This window comes from Sesamum indicum, linkage group LG7 (genome assembly GCF_026168435.1).
Source record: "Sesamum indicum cultivar Baizhima isolate 11 linkage group LG7, ASM2616843v1, whole genome shotgun sequence".
Lineage (NCBI taxonomy): Eukaryota > Viridiplantae > Streptophyta > Magnoliopsida > Lamiales > Pedaliaceae > Sesamum > Sesamum indicum.
In genome coordinates this window covers 15,364,823-15,381,691 of record NC_142663.1, presented here as the reverse complement: position 1 = coordinate 15,381,691, position 16,869 = coordinate 15,364,823, and the positions used below count along the sequence as shown (strand labels likewise).

Below are 16,869 nucleotides of genomic sequence, written 5' to 3'. Positions count from 1 at the left end.
GGGCCCTACTCCTAATGCTCTGGGCTTCAATATAGAATAGCTCATATGTCTAGTTGGATTGGATTTTGAACTAATGGATCTTGATCCGGATCCAATGTAATTTTTATGTGTGTGTAAAGAGTCCGTACCTTTTTTTTAACAAAAAAAAAAAAAAATTATAATAAAAAACTCCTATTTTTTTTTATCTTTATCCTTAAAAATACAATTTTAGCCAGGCGGAAAATAAATTGTTTATCTTTATATTTCTCCTAGAAGGAAGTAAGAATTGCATCATAACTCTAATAAGAGTATTTAAAAAAAAAACCTTCAACAACCTCATTTAACTTTAATAATATTAATTATAAAATTTTCATTATTATCTTATAAATTCTACAATTTTATCACATTCAAACGCTTCAGGGTTTGGTTTTTTTTTTTAAAAAAAATTATATCTTCTAAATTTTAAAAATATCTTATAAAATGATTTAAATAAAGTTAACGAAACACCTTTTTAAAGAAAAATAGCTCATCTTTAATACTTGGATGAATTACAACAAGCTCCGTTCTACTTCGATATAATTACAAATATCCCTCGTTATTTGAAAACATACTAATGCTGGATGAAATTACATAATACTGGATTAAGGTTTGAAATTATCAATTTTATTATATTTGTTTTCTTTTTTTCAAATAAAATTATAAAATGGGACAAGGTGAATGAAAAAAACTTAAAAAATTATTTTTTTAAACAAAGGGTCATCTTAGTCCATAAAACAAATTTGAAAATTTTAAAATATAAATAAATTTATAGTCCACGAGGATATTTTAATCAGTATATAATAAAGAATGAACGAGAATAGTAAAAACTAACAAATTAGGCTAATTATTAGAAATCATCAAGTATTGGTAATTTTTAATTTTTCAAAGAAAGAAATATTTATAATTATGTCAAATTATCTAACTTTTATATTAAGAGAGAACACCTAATTAGTGTCACTTCCTTTTTTGGTCCGTGATTTTTTATTATTTTTAATTATTTCAGCATTTTTTTTTTCTAAACCTCCATTTTTCTCTCTCAACTTCCATTTTTTTTCTTCCCCACTTTTCTCTAAATAACTGCTCACAATCTTTATTTTTTAAATATATTTTATTTATTTAACTAAGATATATAATTTATAAATATAATAATTATATCTTAATATTTTAAATTAATTGCGCACAAATTTTGATGTGCCATACACACAAGTAATAGATGAAACACACTCATCACTTGAATGATTTCAGTCCCTTGCTCCATCATCAATTGCTCTTCTCCTTTACTCTTTTTACCACATCATAATTTGCTGAGGCAGAATTCAGAAAGGAAGGCAACCCCAATCTTACTCCGGAAACAGTTGTAATATACATAAAATATCAATTTCATTATCAAGACTTGAAACAGAATGATGCACTTTAATTACATCTCCAGTACCGAAATCAAGACTAGCAACCGACTACAACATGTAACATTATTCAACAGACAAATTTCGGAATATAGTTAACAGGATTTTCAGCCATCTGTTCCAAACTATAACCTCGTTACACGCGTATTTCTTCACCATATATGCATGGTGAACTAGTTTATACTGTCAGTGGTGCAGGCCCTACTAAAGATAATTCAGTTATTCTTCAGACTTCAGACGATATTTCAGTTTATTAAATGCACTAGTCCTGTTTCTGTAGGTACAGGGAGTAGGAGAATTTATCCTGCCAATGTTGGCAATGGAGAAAAACAAACATGTCATGCGGGTATTGATTTTACAGAATCAATAGGAGCCCTTGTTAACAACCATCTGCTACCCCTAACGAGTTCTTCCTTCACCATGAAAAGAACAGCGGCAGCAAGGACACTTTGTACGATTTTTGTGCCCATTCCCTTGTAAAAACCATAAAAGCCTTCATAGCGTATCATCTTCAGTATAGCATCCAAGGTGCCTGCACAGTGTCCAAAGCAACCTCAGGAGGCCCACAAATGCAAGCATGTTATGAGCCTTTATTCTATCGACTATTCATCAACTGTAAAATAGAAGTTAGATTGTCTGTATATAACATTATTTATCGGGAAACAGGAAATTATAGTCATTGATTTGTTCTAACTTATTATATTAGACATTAAAAAAAGCAGAGGGTATTCCATCTGACTGTCCGCCACCATGGATAATAAAATCATTATAGAAAAGGAAGATACCTTAAGAGAAATAAGAAGAAGACTTCTTCAATCTGATTGTCTTCTGTGACGTTCTAAGCAAGAGTGAAAGTGATTGACTTCCATGTTCCAATCTCTAATGTAATATTTCATTTTCTAAATATCACCCACAGTGCAACAATGATTACAAGACAATCCACTTATTTGTCCATGCATGACCTAAATCTCACCCATCTGTGAAGTTTGCTAGGTTAACAATTGTGGTTGAATCTGAATATCAAATTACGAACTTTTAATTGGACTGCAGAGTTGACAAGCGTATCGAAATGTTGAGGAGACTTAATTGTGGTGGTGATCGGTTGGGTTCTACGTTGATCAATTGCATTTGATTACAAAGCATGCACAAAAATTATTGATTGGAATCTATCGATGATTGCAGGATCACCTATATACATTGTATTTCTATATGTGCAAGTCAATCTACTTCGTTCCAGTTCTGGTCTAAAAGAGTAAATTTGTCCAAAAAACAAGCGCTATTGGCAGCTTATGACCTTAATGTTGCAGGACAGAAAAGTCAACAACTAACACATTCCAATTTACATTCTTAGATTTAGGCAGTCAGAAAATAGAACCACAAATACAAACCTCTATACTGGTGTTTTTTGTCTCCCCCAGTAACTTGCTTTGCTTGAAGTCTTGACTGCAATAAAAGAGAATTCAAATTCCACAAAGTATTCCAGGAAAGCAGCCACAAAGTAAATATGTCAATTACTAGCAAGGCAGATTTGCATGCTGCACGCCTATCAAAGAAACAACTATACTGACAATCTAAGAATTTGGGAATGCAGTCCCACGAGATTAAAACCTTCGCATATATGCATTAGTTATATAGAATTCTGTAATGAATAAAAATGAGAAACAAGCATTACCTTCACAACAAGAAGAGGATATGTGACAACTGTGGCTCCAAGTTTTGCCAAAGCTCCTAGCAAAAATATCTAGAAGTAAAATAATATGGTAATGTCAGAAAATGAAAGCACAAGAATATATGATAACATGAGAGACCAAACGTATCGGAAAACTTGAGAAATTGAAACATTACCTCCAAAGCAGTTACATTGTTGTTACCTTTACCACTTGAAAGGCGTCGCTTCTTCAGTTTCTTCAAGAGTGTCTCATACAGCATAAATTGTATTGAAGGATTGCTCACCTGTAACAGCATGAAGCATCATTGATAAATATCCCCAACAGCACTACCTAGAGCGATTTGGCACATACCATGATCAGTGTGGGGAAAACACCTTTCCAAAATCCCAAGACTCCTGCCTCATCATAAACTTCTTGAATCTGTGCATTAGAAAAAGATGATAACTCAGCACTTTGTGTGTGTTGGGAATCATAGGCTAAGGGTGAACGTCATCATACATAAATCTCTTTTCTCATAATAATCTAGTGCATATGTGATAAATACATCTTACATATAAGGTCTCCCAAGTTTCAAGTTCAAGCATCTATGAGAAAGAAATTATAGTTATAGGAAAGGGTGGCAGAATATTATTCTCTCTTTCCAATCAAAATTATGCCAAAAGCTCTAAGTTGTGATAAGTTAACACCGGCTACAACAAGGTAAAGAAAAATATGACATTAACAATTAAATCAGGACCGGCAACTTGAGTTCACACATATCTATTGCTAAGAAAATACAACCTGAGGTCAATTCATCAAGTAAACAGGCAATAACATGTTATTGTCTTATTGATCCAAACCCAACAAATGCAGCCAGCTAATGTTTTCCCCAGCATTATTTTTAAGACAATCGATGTCATTCTTCGCTAGAGTCTAGAGACATGGATATTTGTATAGGTTACCACACAAAAAAGTGAGGCTTATTTGTGTGAACATTCACATAATTACTGGCGGCCAAATTGCAATCTAGTGTTCTTAGAAACGAATTACAACTGTGTACATACCACATGGCTAGTACCATAAGGAGGAGGTTCCACTGCAGCGAGAAGTACTTCCTCCGAGGACAAAGAACCAGTACGATTTGGTTGGCTTTTCTTTGTGTGAGTCTGCAAGATAATTATGAAGAATAAGCTGAAGATGCACACCCAGCAAGATTTTTTGGTGGTTCATTCCCATACGCACCATTAATAGACAAATTCATATCTAACTCTATAATTGAGATTCTCTAGTTTCCTGAACTTCATATAAGACTATGACAACAAGGCAGGATGTGTCTTGCCTGCATGCGAGTCACAACCACCCATATAGGATTTGTCAGCAGCACATTTACACACCTGCAGAAATGGAGACGCTTGTAAAGGTCATTGGTCAATTTTCTCTGCAAATAAATCATAATAGCAAGGATAAATCTTGCTAGGAAGTTGGTCCAACATTTCTTTCCCAATATATAAAAAAGATGCTAGCATTCGGAAAAAAAAAATGCATGTTTATTTTATGAAAAAGAAAACATAAATTGCATACAGAGTACAAATTTTCCGGCTTATCATAAAAATGACACAAAAGGTTAATTACATCTATCACACATAAGCATATCCAAGTAGCTAAAGAAATCAAAATTTAGCAAACTAAATGGTGAATAGCATATATGCATTTGATTCTCCTGAGTGAAGGTTGCAGAAAGTGAAGCTGGTCAACAGCACAAAAAATGTATCGGATAAAAAATTGATTTCTTCCATCATTAGTTTAGCTATCTCTTTGGAAGCATAACACAATCTGTGGGCTAAGTTAAAGAAATCATCATAGGTCAAGACAAACAGAGAAGTGAAATTTGGCTGCAAATCTGCATTAATTTCCATGGAACCAACTTCTGCACTGTGCCAATAGAAAATTTTGTATAAAGTTTTGTTAAATGATGCATAACAAGGACCACGTGGAGGAGTATATTACCCAGATAGAGCAGCAACCACAAGCGATGAGAGCATTCCAACTGATCCATCCCCAATGCCTTTCTTCCTCCGTTCAAGGGCTGTGGCTTCAGCCTTGTTCCTGAATATTTGATAGAAATAATAGTAAACACCCTGTACCATGAAAGTTGTAATACATAAGAAACCAGACATCCGGACAACACAGGTCATATATGTGTATAATTATAGCTAATAGAGAAATTCAGAAAGAACTCAGGCACGAACTAAAGAGAGGGAAATATGAAAGACATTTTGTTGCATCATTGACACTATGAACTTGACTCTTAGAGTAGAAGATCAGGACGACAAAAACAACTGCATGTTACATCCAAAGAGTGGCATTGGATGTGAATGCCACAACATCTACAGTCAGAGTCTTGAAAATAATTTATTGAAGCAGGTAGAAAGTATTCCAAACTAATGGTATACTTAAAGCAATTATTTATAGGGCCTGAAACCAACGATCATAAAAAGAAAGTGGATCCTTTGTGTCACATGTGATTCCATAAAACCCAGGAAAAGGAATTGAAATTTGAAAGGAGATAAGAAACGATATCCAATCCATATTTGGTTGTTTTATATTGTTGAATGTAAAACTTCACATGACGTCGGAATTATCTTGAGACAACCCAAAATTAGAAATCAACATTCATTTTAAGAAAGAGGAGGCACAAATAACAACAATAAATTTAAACCAATTTAGTACTTAGTTACATTTGTTTCTAGGAAATGTTTTATCTTCACTTCGACTTACAGGAAAAAAGCACTAAACACAAGTGTAAGAAAGTATCGCTCAGAGCTCGTTATTCAATTCATTAAGCCAGGATGGGTTAATCAGAAAGTCTTGGACTTTATTTTACTGGTCACTCTTCATCTGCAGTAGGTATGTTCAAGTACAAACAAGAACTAGCAAATTTATTCTCAGACTTTCATGTTTCCGGTATGAATTATTTTCATGTACTGGTTTGTACATTGATCTTTGTCTGAGCAAGATATGGTCTAATTGTGTGTTTGTGTAGGATATTATAACGTCAAATTGAATTTTATATATTGGAGTCAAATGTCAATACACACTTTATTTCTCCTAGAAACTCTATCTTAAAACCTTACCCTGTGAAAAATAAAGTTTTTCCAGCTGATCCTTATAATAAATAATATCATTGCCTTGGTTGAACAATAATTTTGGATGGTAGTGTAGGTACGAATTTAGCTTGATTCTTTGAGAGAGGGGAATTATACCGCATTATTGGACTATAGGAAGGACTATGACTAACAACAACCAAAATAAATAACGTGCAGATAATTTCCCTAGGTAATGGCACACAACTCAATGCAGGGGACCACAAGCTCCCTATATAGTTTAAAGTTTTCTCTTTTCTCTCTCATGGACTTGAAACTATGTCACATAGGGGCCAGCAAGCAGGTGCAACTAATATTTTACATCCACACCCTGCGCAACAAATTAAACGATAATTTCCCAAATTAAAATATCAAACTTATAACTTGTAACTTTACACTAAACAATTTTACCACAGAACAAATTACATCCCCCTGTACTTTGTTACTGTGTTGCAATTAAAATTTACGTTATAACACAGGAAAACTGATTACGCACGCAAATACAAGAAACTAATTATGCACACCAACAGAAACGGTATGAAGGATGACCTAAAACAAGCTCACCTGGGACGCAGCGGTGCCGACAAGAGACGGACCCAATCCTCCATATAGCCGATCCCACCCTTCTTGCTTTACCACCTAAGCATCATATTTCCACAAGTTCATTGCATATGAGCAGAGAATAAATAAGGTCAACCGTAAAATTTGAAATCGGACCAAGAAAGAGAGAGAAGACCTGAGACATTTGCTCCAGAGTACTAAGCTTCCGCCTCTCCTCCTTCGGATCCCTTTCGGTTTGTTGCCGAGTATTTACCTAACACACCAAAGATCATCACATAAACTTTAATTATATAAAATCTATAGCGACGCAGAAATAGATCAAAGTTCCAAAAATCGTACAGTTTGGAGAGGGTAAGTAATGAGCTGAGCGATGATTCCGCCGCCGGCACCGGCAAGGCCGTTGATCAAAGCATCGGACATAATTCCTTCAAAACTTTGGACTTTTATAGCTCCGATTTCGGGGAAGTGATGTGGGCGAGAGTGAGAGAGAACGAGATCCAGAGAGAGAAAACAAAGAGACTTGACTATCTTCGGAGTTAACCGTTTGCTAAATTTAATCGAGAAAACATGCAGAAAGTGTTTTACTCTGTGTAAACGGAAATAGAAGAAACAGAATTGGGGTTTTAGGCGTTCCGTTCAATAAAATAAAAGCGGGGTTGGCGCACGGCTCGTAATAAGCGGAAATTGAATCAACCTCCCCGAAACTTGCAGCTATTTAGACTTCCGCCCCAAAAGTTTCATCTTTTATCATTGACCTTCTTTCTATCCGTCATCCAAAATATTAGACACTTGTAGCTTAAATAATAAATAAATGAATTAATTACACTTACATCCTTTTCGAAATTCATTGTTTATACATAATACTCTTTTGTTAAGATATTGAAAAAAAAATATTTGATGTTAGCAAAAAATTACAGAAATTTTAAATATTATCATATAATAATTTTGTAGTTATAAAATAATATTTATTTTTTTATAAGTATAAATGTATATATATATATATATTAAATAAGGTGCAAAATTAAAATTTATGTATTTTTTTCTTCTAACATCAGCAATTTTCATCCAAACCCTAATGAAAAGAGACCAGTGTAAATGAAGATTTTTTTTTAGGAATATAAGTGCAATATCAAAGTTTATTTGGAAGAAAATATAATTTCATATTTTTAGATTGGGTCTAAATATAATTAGCCTAAAATACTTCTCCTTTTCCATTCCTCACCCTCATGTTGTGTATATTACTTTTCTTATAATTCGATCTACGTAAGATGTAAATAGAAAATCAATTAATTAATAGACTGTAAAATGTATGTAAAAATAAATAACCACAAAATATAAAAATTATAAAACTTCTAAAATATTAAATTCAAATTGAGATTGGAAATTTTGAAATTGAATTTTCAGTCTAGCTCCTAGAAATAATTGGTTTGCTAAAGGAAATTGGATCGATTTTTGGGCCTGGATTTGAGTTTGGGCTAGAGCAAATTTAGTCATATATTTAGCTTAAGCCCATTAACCCCTCACCTCATCTTATAATATTTTTTATCTAATTCATTAAAAAGTATGAATTGGGATTTTTTTATATAACAAAATTTATTTTAGGTACTTTTTTTTTTATGATTTACATTTTTATCTCAATTCTTGTTAAGTTGTTATGTTTTTTTTCTCCAATTACAAGTCTTATTTTATCTTATTTATATAATTCTTTTAGTAATTAATAAGACATAAGAGAAATCAAATATCATAGTGGAAGCCTATAGAAAATGCCGTCTTCGGAGTAAAAACCGGTGCTCGTGTCGACTGGAAGGAGACTCCGGAAGCACATGTTTTCAAGGCGGATCCACCGGGGCTGAAGGTGGAGGTGGAATACGGCAGAATTTCGCAAATAAGTATGAATGCTTCATTACAAGTGATGAAGAATTTAACAAATTTGTCAAAAAAAAAAAAAATGAATTCTTAATTTTTCGTCTAAATTTCCTATTATATATTTCAAGCAACTCTCTTAAGTAGGCGGCTTGTCATATGTAATATTATACCATCATTGTTGAAGTATATGGTACAAAATCATAAATATAACAAGTGTAGAAAAGCAATCAATAAAAACCTTCATTTAGTAATCAAAGTTCACATGACAACACTGTAGAGTTGAACTTGTTGACAACTTCATCTATGGTATAGGTAGAGAGGATGAAGCATTAAAAACACAATAATACGCAAGTACAAGAAATTAAATGTAAAAGAGGCTTATCAATTTAGTCATTACTGTGTTATGTATATTGAGATTATATAATAAGATGAGGGGGAACAACAACTATGTATTTATCATAGCTACTATCTTAATTATATCAATGATAAGTAAGCATTTTATTTTAATACTATCATCTATAAAATATTTAAAATTGTAATACCTTTGTCTCAATAAACATAAACTATTTTTTTCAAAAAGACACTTAATTTAGTATTAAAATTTACCAAACATATATATTGGCATGGACATGTAGCCAAAACTTTTAAGTTTTATATTAATAAAATAATAAGGTTGCTAGTGGATTTGATTTTTTGGGAATATAATAACAAGTAAGTTTGGGGGTTGTTTGAAAATTTATATACTACTCCGAGGGCATATTAGAGGAGGGCAAAGTCTATTTAACTCGACTTTAAATAATTTCATATTAAATAAAATATAAATTTACCATAATGTAACATATTATTATATTTCAACCATGTAATATGGAATTATTTCAATAATTTCAATGCATTTAGTATTATAAATTTGAAATTAATTAGTAACATTTAAAGAAACTTAGCTCAGTAAGATAATAATATGATTGAAAATGCAAAACGATAAAAATAAGAGAGAAGAAATGAAAACATCAAATAAGGGAAGAGAGATTGAGAGAGGAGAAAGTTACATATGATGAGAAGAGAGAGAAGAGTAGAATGATATTATTTTTCAAATTTGAAATGTACATTACCGATCAGCATTTGAGATGAGGCTCTCAACTAAAATCCTTCAGAATTTAAATCAAAATGAGTTTGAGGTTTTTAGGGGTCACGGATGTGATCTCAACTAGAGTGTGATTAATGCATACCTGTGAAATGGTTAATGCATCTGACGTTTGGTGAGATTATGAAATCGTTGAATGGGAGTATGAAATTATCAATTATACTCTTATTGTATTTTTCTAAAAAAAATATTATAAATTTTATAAAAATATCGGACTGAGTGGATGAAAATATTTGAAAAAATATCCAGTTAGTCAATAAAAATAATCAAAAAAATTTTAAAAATAAATAAATTATAATTTTTAGTCCACGAAGACATTTTGGTCAGTTCACTATCAAAAGTGGATGAAAACTTAACGGAAATTAATGAAATGGGCTGATTGTTATACGATCATTAAAATCAGAGAGATATTATTTTTCAAACAGCAAAAGGATATTCATAATTATATTAAATCTGATATGTAATTTACCCAAAATTAAGTCTTAACCCCTTGATGATCACACAAGAAGAACCCAACATTATTGTAATTGATGTTCATGTAAAACTCTAACAAAGAAATGATGATTTTGAGAACCAAAGTCTACCACTTCAAAAATTTGAGGTTAGTCAAAAGTGAATGGTCTTTGGTTTTGTACTTGGACAAAGTTGTTGTGATTGTGGTAGACAACTACATACATAGGAGATGCTGTCCATTGTACTTGACAAAACAATTACTACAAAGAGCATACCCATATTGTCATGCTCATGCATGCATCTGCATCTGCACTTCCATGAATTCAACAATTAGTGCAGAGGTCAAATGTTCACATCTTTCTGTTGATTCAGAGTTGTTGACAGGGAATTTGTGTTTCATAATTTTCACACCAATTATCTTTTTTTTTCTTTTTTTCTTTTTTTTCTATAGAGATAATTAATATTCATGAAATGTACAATACTTTATAAATACCATCATCTTGTAATTTATGAGAATTTCTTCCTAGTAAAAATATTGATTTTGAACAAATATGTATGCTGAAAAAATTCTCCAAACGATCTGCACACATCTCACCAGTTGTCGACTTCTAATAATATCACTAATGTTAAACATAAGAAAATAATAACAATTAATAGTTGGCCTAATTACACAAACATTCTGTGGTCTTTCAAACGTACAAATACAGCCCCAAAGGGGGGGTGTTAGAGCAATAAGTGTTTGTGTAAAATTCTACCGTTGTATAAGATGAGTATCCATAATTACAACTACAACTTTAACAGACGTACTTAAATTTTATAAAAGACAAAAAGTATTTGTGTAATTAAATCTAACCTTAATTAAAGAGGAGATGCCAATATCATTTACCTAATTAATGTCAACTAACAAATATTATGGACATAGACAGTAAGATTCAATTTTATAATTATGGAGTACCAATATTTTTACTTAATTAATTAAGGCTATCGACCTAATTAATGTTGGTGGAAGTCATTCTAAATATAAATAAATAAAAGAACGGACCCACTAAACAAATATTCCCCTACCATTCATATTTTGCAATATTACAGATTCATTAATCACTTCAAACTCAAACAAAAAAAAAAAAAACAAACAAACAAATAGGAATATTTTTTTTTAATATCATCTTCCAATAATGACAATATATATATATATATAAATTAATTAAAAGATATTCAAAGTCATCTCTATTTAATATGGTGCTAAAAAGAAGAAAATCCGCAACAACCAGTTTGGTTTCTAGCTTTGTATTTTAATTATATAAAGTTTGTTTTTCCGAATGCTCAAACTGCCAAAACGTTTGTTCTGCTGACAACATCACAAACGTACGTACATGCGACAAATAAAGCTTCCCTCTTGACAACATAGTACTATTATTATGTCTTTTAATTTGCTATTTTAATTTTAAATTTATTTGGTGTACATCAACTATATATATATATATATATATATATATATATTACTAATTATGTACTTATGAATTGAATTATTATCAACACCTTATACAAAATTAATTCTAATATACAACAATTAACATAGTAAAAGGGTTCAATATGGTCTCAATTTAATTGCAGCAAAACATATATTGTACTGACGTGATGTAATCTACATTGTATATTAAGGGCTAAAATTCATTTAACCCCTTTATATTTTGTTGAAATAATTAAATAATTCATGTGTTTTGAAAATATGCTAAACCCTCCCCCCTCTTCGTGTTTTATAAAACTCGAAAAAAAAATATTCTTTTCATTAATAATTAATGGAAGGTATGTTGAATGCACAAGTGATGCGATCAGTAGCGTTTTTCTAGTGTTCTGAACTTTATTTTTGGGCATTTTGAACTAAAATGCCCCTATAATGTGTTCAACATTATTATGATTAAAATTACTTGTTTTAACCTTATTTTCAGTAATTTTATTTTTCATACGTTCTAAAAATATAATTTTGTGTTATTTGCTCTATTTATTTTAATATCAAAATACCATAAAAACTATATAACTTTTTTATAAATTTATAACTTAGATTGAAAAATTAAATTAAAATCACAATAGAAATAATATAACTGAATGAAGTTTATTTTTAATATAATTAATCTATATCAATATAAATATTAATCAATAATAAATAATATTTATTAATTAATTTAAATATTCTTTATAAATTATATTATTTACTATGAATACTATTTCAATTTTAATTACTATTTTATATATGTATTTTGAAAATTTAATACTTTTCTATATTATTTTAAAATTTAAATTAATTTTGTAATTTAAAAGAAAACTTGGAACTTTTTAAAAAAATTAATTTTAATTAAAACCTTAATTAATGTTATAAAAAAATTGGGGGTGACCCTGCCGAGAAGAGACACTTGTTTGATCGACACCGCGGTCGTTGAAATCTGAGTAGGGCGGCTGGGGTGCAGGTCACCATCACCCCCTTCATTTATGTACATACATTGAGTGTGCTTCATTCGCTGATTTACATAATTAATTAATATATTTGTTTGGGGGTTGATTTGTTTGGTGGGCTGAAGTGTGAAGTGAACCATTTGGTAAGGGAAAGGAGGGAGCCAAATTCAGAGAACGCATATTAATGGGAATCAGAGTGTTATTAAAATTTCTCAAAGTCTTTAGGTACATGAATGGTTATGTATCCCTCTGCCTTCCCAACCCTACCTAATCATACCATTTTTGTGCTCATACAAATTGATGAACCCACGGAATATGTATGTATAGGGACCCTCCACAGGATGTTGACAAATTTCACACCTATCAATCATTTCTATATATATTCCTTTTCAATTTATTTTGTTCATTTAAAATCTTTAGGCTCCATCTTGATTTTTCAAAAATATGTATGCATCCATCGGATCATCCAGTCATTTTGGCGTTTGCGGTTCATATGAAATCATAAGAAAAGTTATATTTAGTCATCCTCCATTTAGCAGTTACGACTCTTATATATTTATCATTTACAATTTATTTGATTTAAGTATCATATGACTATATTTCGGATCTTTTCAATGTGGTTTTGACGACAATAGATCTACTCTATAATGATTAAATACGAAAATTATATATAATATATTAATGCATTGTGAAAACACGTAGGCAAGAATCTGCGTAGAAACACATACTCCATGAATTTCATGGACCAAATTACAGAATGAATCCAACCTTTATTGTCGGGATTAACACTAAAAACCGTGGTAATGAAGCAAATTATTTGGACTTGAACTGTCACACACGTGCAAATAACATTAACCCTTTCAACTCCGCAGTACAACTTAAGACTTATTTTAATCAAAACAAACAATTATTTATTAATTATTAATAATCGAAGAGGCAAAGGAGCATCGGACCTACCAATCCAAAACCATTAAATTAACCGCTAAAACATGTACGCAATCATAAATCATTAATTAATTGTGATTAATATTGAATAATCCACTGTACTCAAATTTTAAATATTGGCTGGCACGCGCCGACGTAACAGAAAAGACGGTTTCTGTTGATTAATTTTTTCAATAATTTAACCGACCTTTTTTTTTTTCTCATCTGGTCATCTTAGACATAAGCTAAGTGATTATTAAATAATAGAGTTTCTATATTTAATTATTTGTATAGGACAAATTGACAAGATTTATGAGAAATTCTAATTCTGATTGGATGCTGTCACAGTATAATAATCTAAGTATCATATTACTAGCTTGTTCTTAAATGTTGTGAATTCAAATTTCACTAAACATGTAGCTCGCAATTTTATACAAGAGCATTGTCCCTCGAGGGTCGAGGGTCAACCCAATGGTTCAAATACAAGATTCAAATCTTGAGTATGTGTACGAGTGTTAAAAAAAAAAGGAACTTATGGAAAGGGTATGTGTTTCAATCTTGGGTGCGTGTTGGTGCCCGAGCTAAAAGAAAAAAAATCTTATACGAGTAATATTAGGAAGGATGAGTCCTTAAAAAGTCGTCGCGTTGTAATTTTTTTAAATAAAAAGAAAAACCTTTAACGAGGACATTATAGAGTTGATGAGCTAAATTATTAGTGTGATAGTAAAATTATGATAATCAAATAAAATAATATTTTAATAGGATTTGAGGAGGGTAATATTTGTTTAATAGGACATAATTAAATAGTTGTGAAGATGTAAAATAGAGGGAAGAGAGATACATAATAGGATAGAATGCCGAGTTTTCTGGGGATCAGAGGAATGACAGCCAAGTTACAGAATGCGAATAGTCGGCGCTCAGGAATGCTCTTATATATTTGTGTGGTAGCTACTTGCATTAATATTATGCTACACTATCTCCATGCTATGTCTATACAGTTGGTATTAGAAAAATTCTCAATTACATTCTAATTCAGTAATTATGCTGTAAACAAAATCCAATGTTACAAAAACGAGGAAAAGTAAAGGAAGAGAAAACGGGTTCCCAACCTTTGGAAAAACAAAGAAAGTCGCTCCCCCATCTGCTGCCAAAGCGTTTGCATGTACGCCACGTTCCATTTCTCTCATTCAATTTTTTACTATGATATGTGCTTTTTTTTTAAAAAATTCAAACTATATCTGATTAAATTAAATTAATTATATAATAAATATAAAAATAGAGGGGTAAAAATGATATTCCCATCCCCAACCCAAATCCACACACATTAAATACTTGAAGTCGTATAAATTCCTTCTCAAATATTGTAAAGTCCTTTACACAAATGGACGAGAAAAGATTTATGGCTTGTAATTTTATATGAATGCTTGGACTTTATAATTTTAGAAATATAATACATTACGTCTTACAAATATTGATGCACGGACCAGATCAAATAGTTTCACATTTCATTCAAATAATATTTTTTATAAATTATAGTAAATTAATATTTGATCTCGTATGTACTATGTATAATATTACATATATTTTTTTATTCATAAATTAACAAAAATATTGTATACGCATAAACATATATATATATATAGTAATAATAATAATAATAATTCTTGATCATTAATATGGATCAAAATATACGATCTTCTCCAACCGATCCAAACTCGCTATATGTTCGCTCTATATATAATGATAGGTCCTAGGCTGGGTCACGTGGCATCATCTTGACATCTCTTATTTATAATCGTATGGTGAGAAAGGTGTTATTTATATGGGCAAGGTTTTGTGGGTCCTGGAGCAAGGCCGATTATGCAACTCGATCCAAATACATGTACGTAGGTTCCCTAGTGTTTTTGGGGTATTTTTACTTTAAATAAGGGGTTTCTTGTCTTTTATTGAGAATGAGGTAACACCCTCATCAATCATAAAAAAACCAGATCAAATCAAATTAGCGTAACAATAAGGAGCACGGTATGGCGTATGTTATTGATTTGTTGCGACGATCCCCAAAAATAGGGAAAGGGTATGGGGAACTGTGAGAGAAGGCGGGTGAATGATGCAAAATTTGATGTACTTCTTTATTATTATGTGGATTGAGAAATTCTACTTCTTACTATTAATAACCATACAAAGATGTTACGTTTACAAACCTAATGTGGGATACACTTGTAACGTGCTCCGTCACATTTTATAAATTATACATTAATTATACAATAAATATATTATACTTATTATATAATTGATTAGGTTCTATTAGACCCGATTTGAATTAAATTTTTTCCTAGAAAATATTTCTTTCTCCAATGTTTGTTGCGATATTGTCTAACTTATTATCATAGCCGCATCCTGTTGAATTAAAATACACCAATTGATATTGTTAATTTACAATCCACTCGTATAAAATAATAAACATTTTTTTTGAGATTTTATATCTCGACCGAGTCTCTAAAGTTTTATTCGTGCTTCATGTCATATACTAGTTCAAGCTTTGGCCCTTGGTTCGATCAAGGATGCATTAGGTGACCCTTCCAACGTGCTCGAGATAGACTTCAAAATAGTAAATACTATTGAAATCATTTATTTAATATATGAATTGGAGTAATATTTATAAACTGTGGTCACTTGTCTTGTCACATTAAAGTGACGTATTTCACATATAACCGTTAATGACCGAAAAAGATTGAACATTCATATCTAAAGATAACATGATTGAGTCGGCTCAAATCGCCACTATGCCATCTCGAACAGAATCTAACGAAACTTAAAATGATTGGGATTGTACCAAAATTATAAAAGGTACTACCCAACTAAAATTCTTTCAATATTCATCAAGAGATATTGTTGGACTTAACTATCGTAATTTAATTCTATTGAATTAAATAACATCATCAATTTATAATCCACTCCTGTGAAATAATAAACTCTGTGTTCTCCATAAGATTCAAATCTGCAACTTCAAGCAAAAAATTTACTACTTATTATCCAAATAGACCACCACATCGCAATGTTGGCACTATAGAAGAAATTAATAACTCAGGAAAATTACTCCAAGAGGGTGAGGTAGTACTGCCCACAGTTGTACACGTGCCATCCAATAATATCTCTCTCTTCGTCTCTTCAGCTAAAAATATTCCTCACCCACTCCCCATCACCATTAATAACCTGCTGCAACGCTTCACCAAATACATGAACCCACCCCCACCCTCCTC

At 31.2% G+C, this 16,869-nt stretch overlaps 1 protein-coding gene across 2 annotated transcripts; it reads right to left on the bottom strand.

Annotated features, from left to right (window-relative positions):
- Positions 1 to 1,381: 1,381 nt before the first annotated feature.
- PXN (Mitochondrial substrate carrier family protein) lies at positions 1,382 to 7,416 on the bottom strand. Of its 2 annotated transcripts, none has more exons than XM_011086638.3 (11): positions 7,114 to 7,416; positions 6,950 to 7,027; positions 6,778 to 6,852; positions 5,078 to 5,208; positions 4,410 to 4,464; positions 4,135 to 4,236; positions 3,443 to 3,511; positions 3,267 to 3,374; positions 3,094 to 3,162; positions 2,810 to 2,864; positions 1,382 to 1,953 (listed from the first exon to the last, which is right to left on the bottom strand). In XM_011086638.3, exons 1-11 carry the CDS (start codon positions 7,192 to 7,194, stop codon positions 1,760 to 1,762), a joined length of 1,017 nt encoding a protein of 338 aa, XP_011084940.1. In that variant the 5' UTR covers positions 7,195 to 7,416; the 3' UTR covers positions 1,382 to 1,759. The 2 variants fall into 2 exon arrangements, with proteins under 2 accessions (XP_011084940.1, XP_088738997.1); XM_088882871.1 differs by having other exon boundaries at positions 5,078 to 5,176; positions 7,114 to 7,175.
- Between the last annotated feature and the right edge of the window lie 9,453 nt (positions 7,417 to 16,869).

Coding starts and splice junctions, on each gene's coding strand:
- PXN (XM_011086638.3), bottom strand. CDS start 7,194: ATGTCCGATGCTTTGATCAACGGCCTTGCCGGTGCCGGCGGCGGAATC. Junction 5,209..6,777: donor TCGGCACCGCTGCGTCCCAG/GTGAGCTTGTTT, acceptor TTCATGGTACAG/GGTGTTTACTATTATTTCTA. Junction 3,512..4,134: donor CTTATGGTACTAGCCATGTG/GTATGTACACAG, acceptor TCTAATGCACAG/ATTCAAGAAGTTTATGATGA.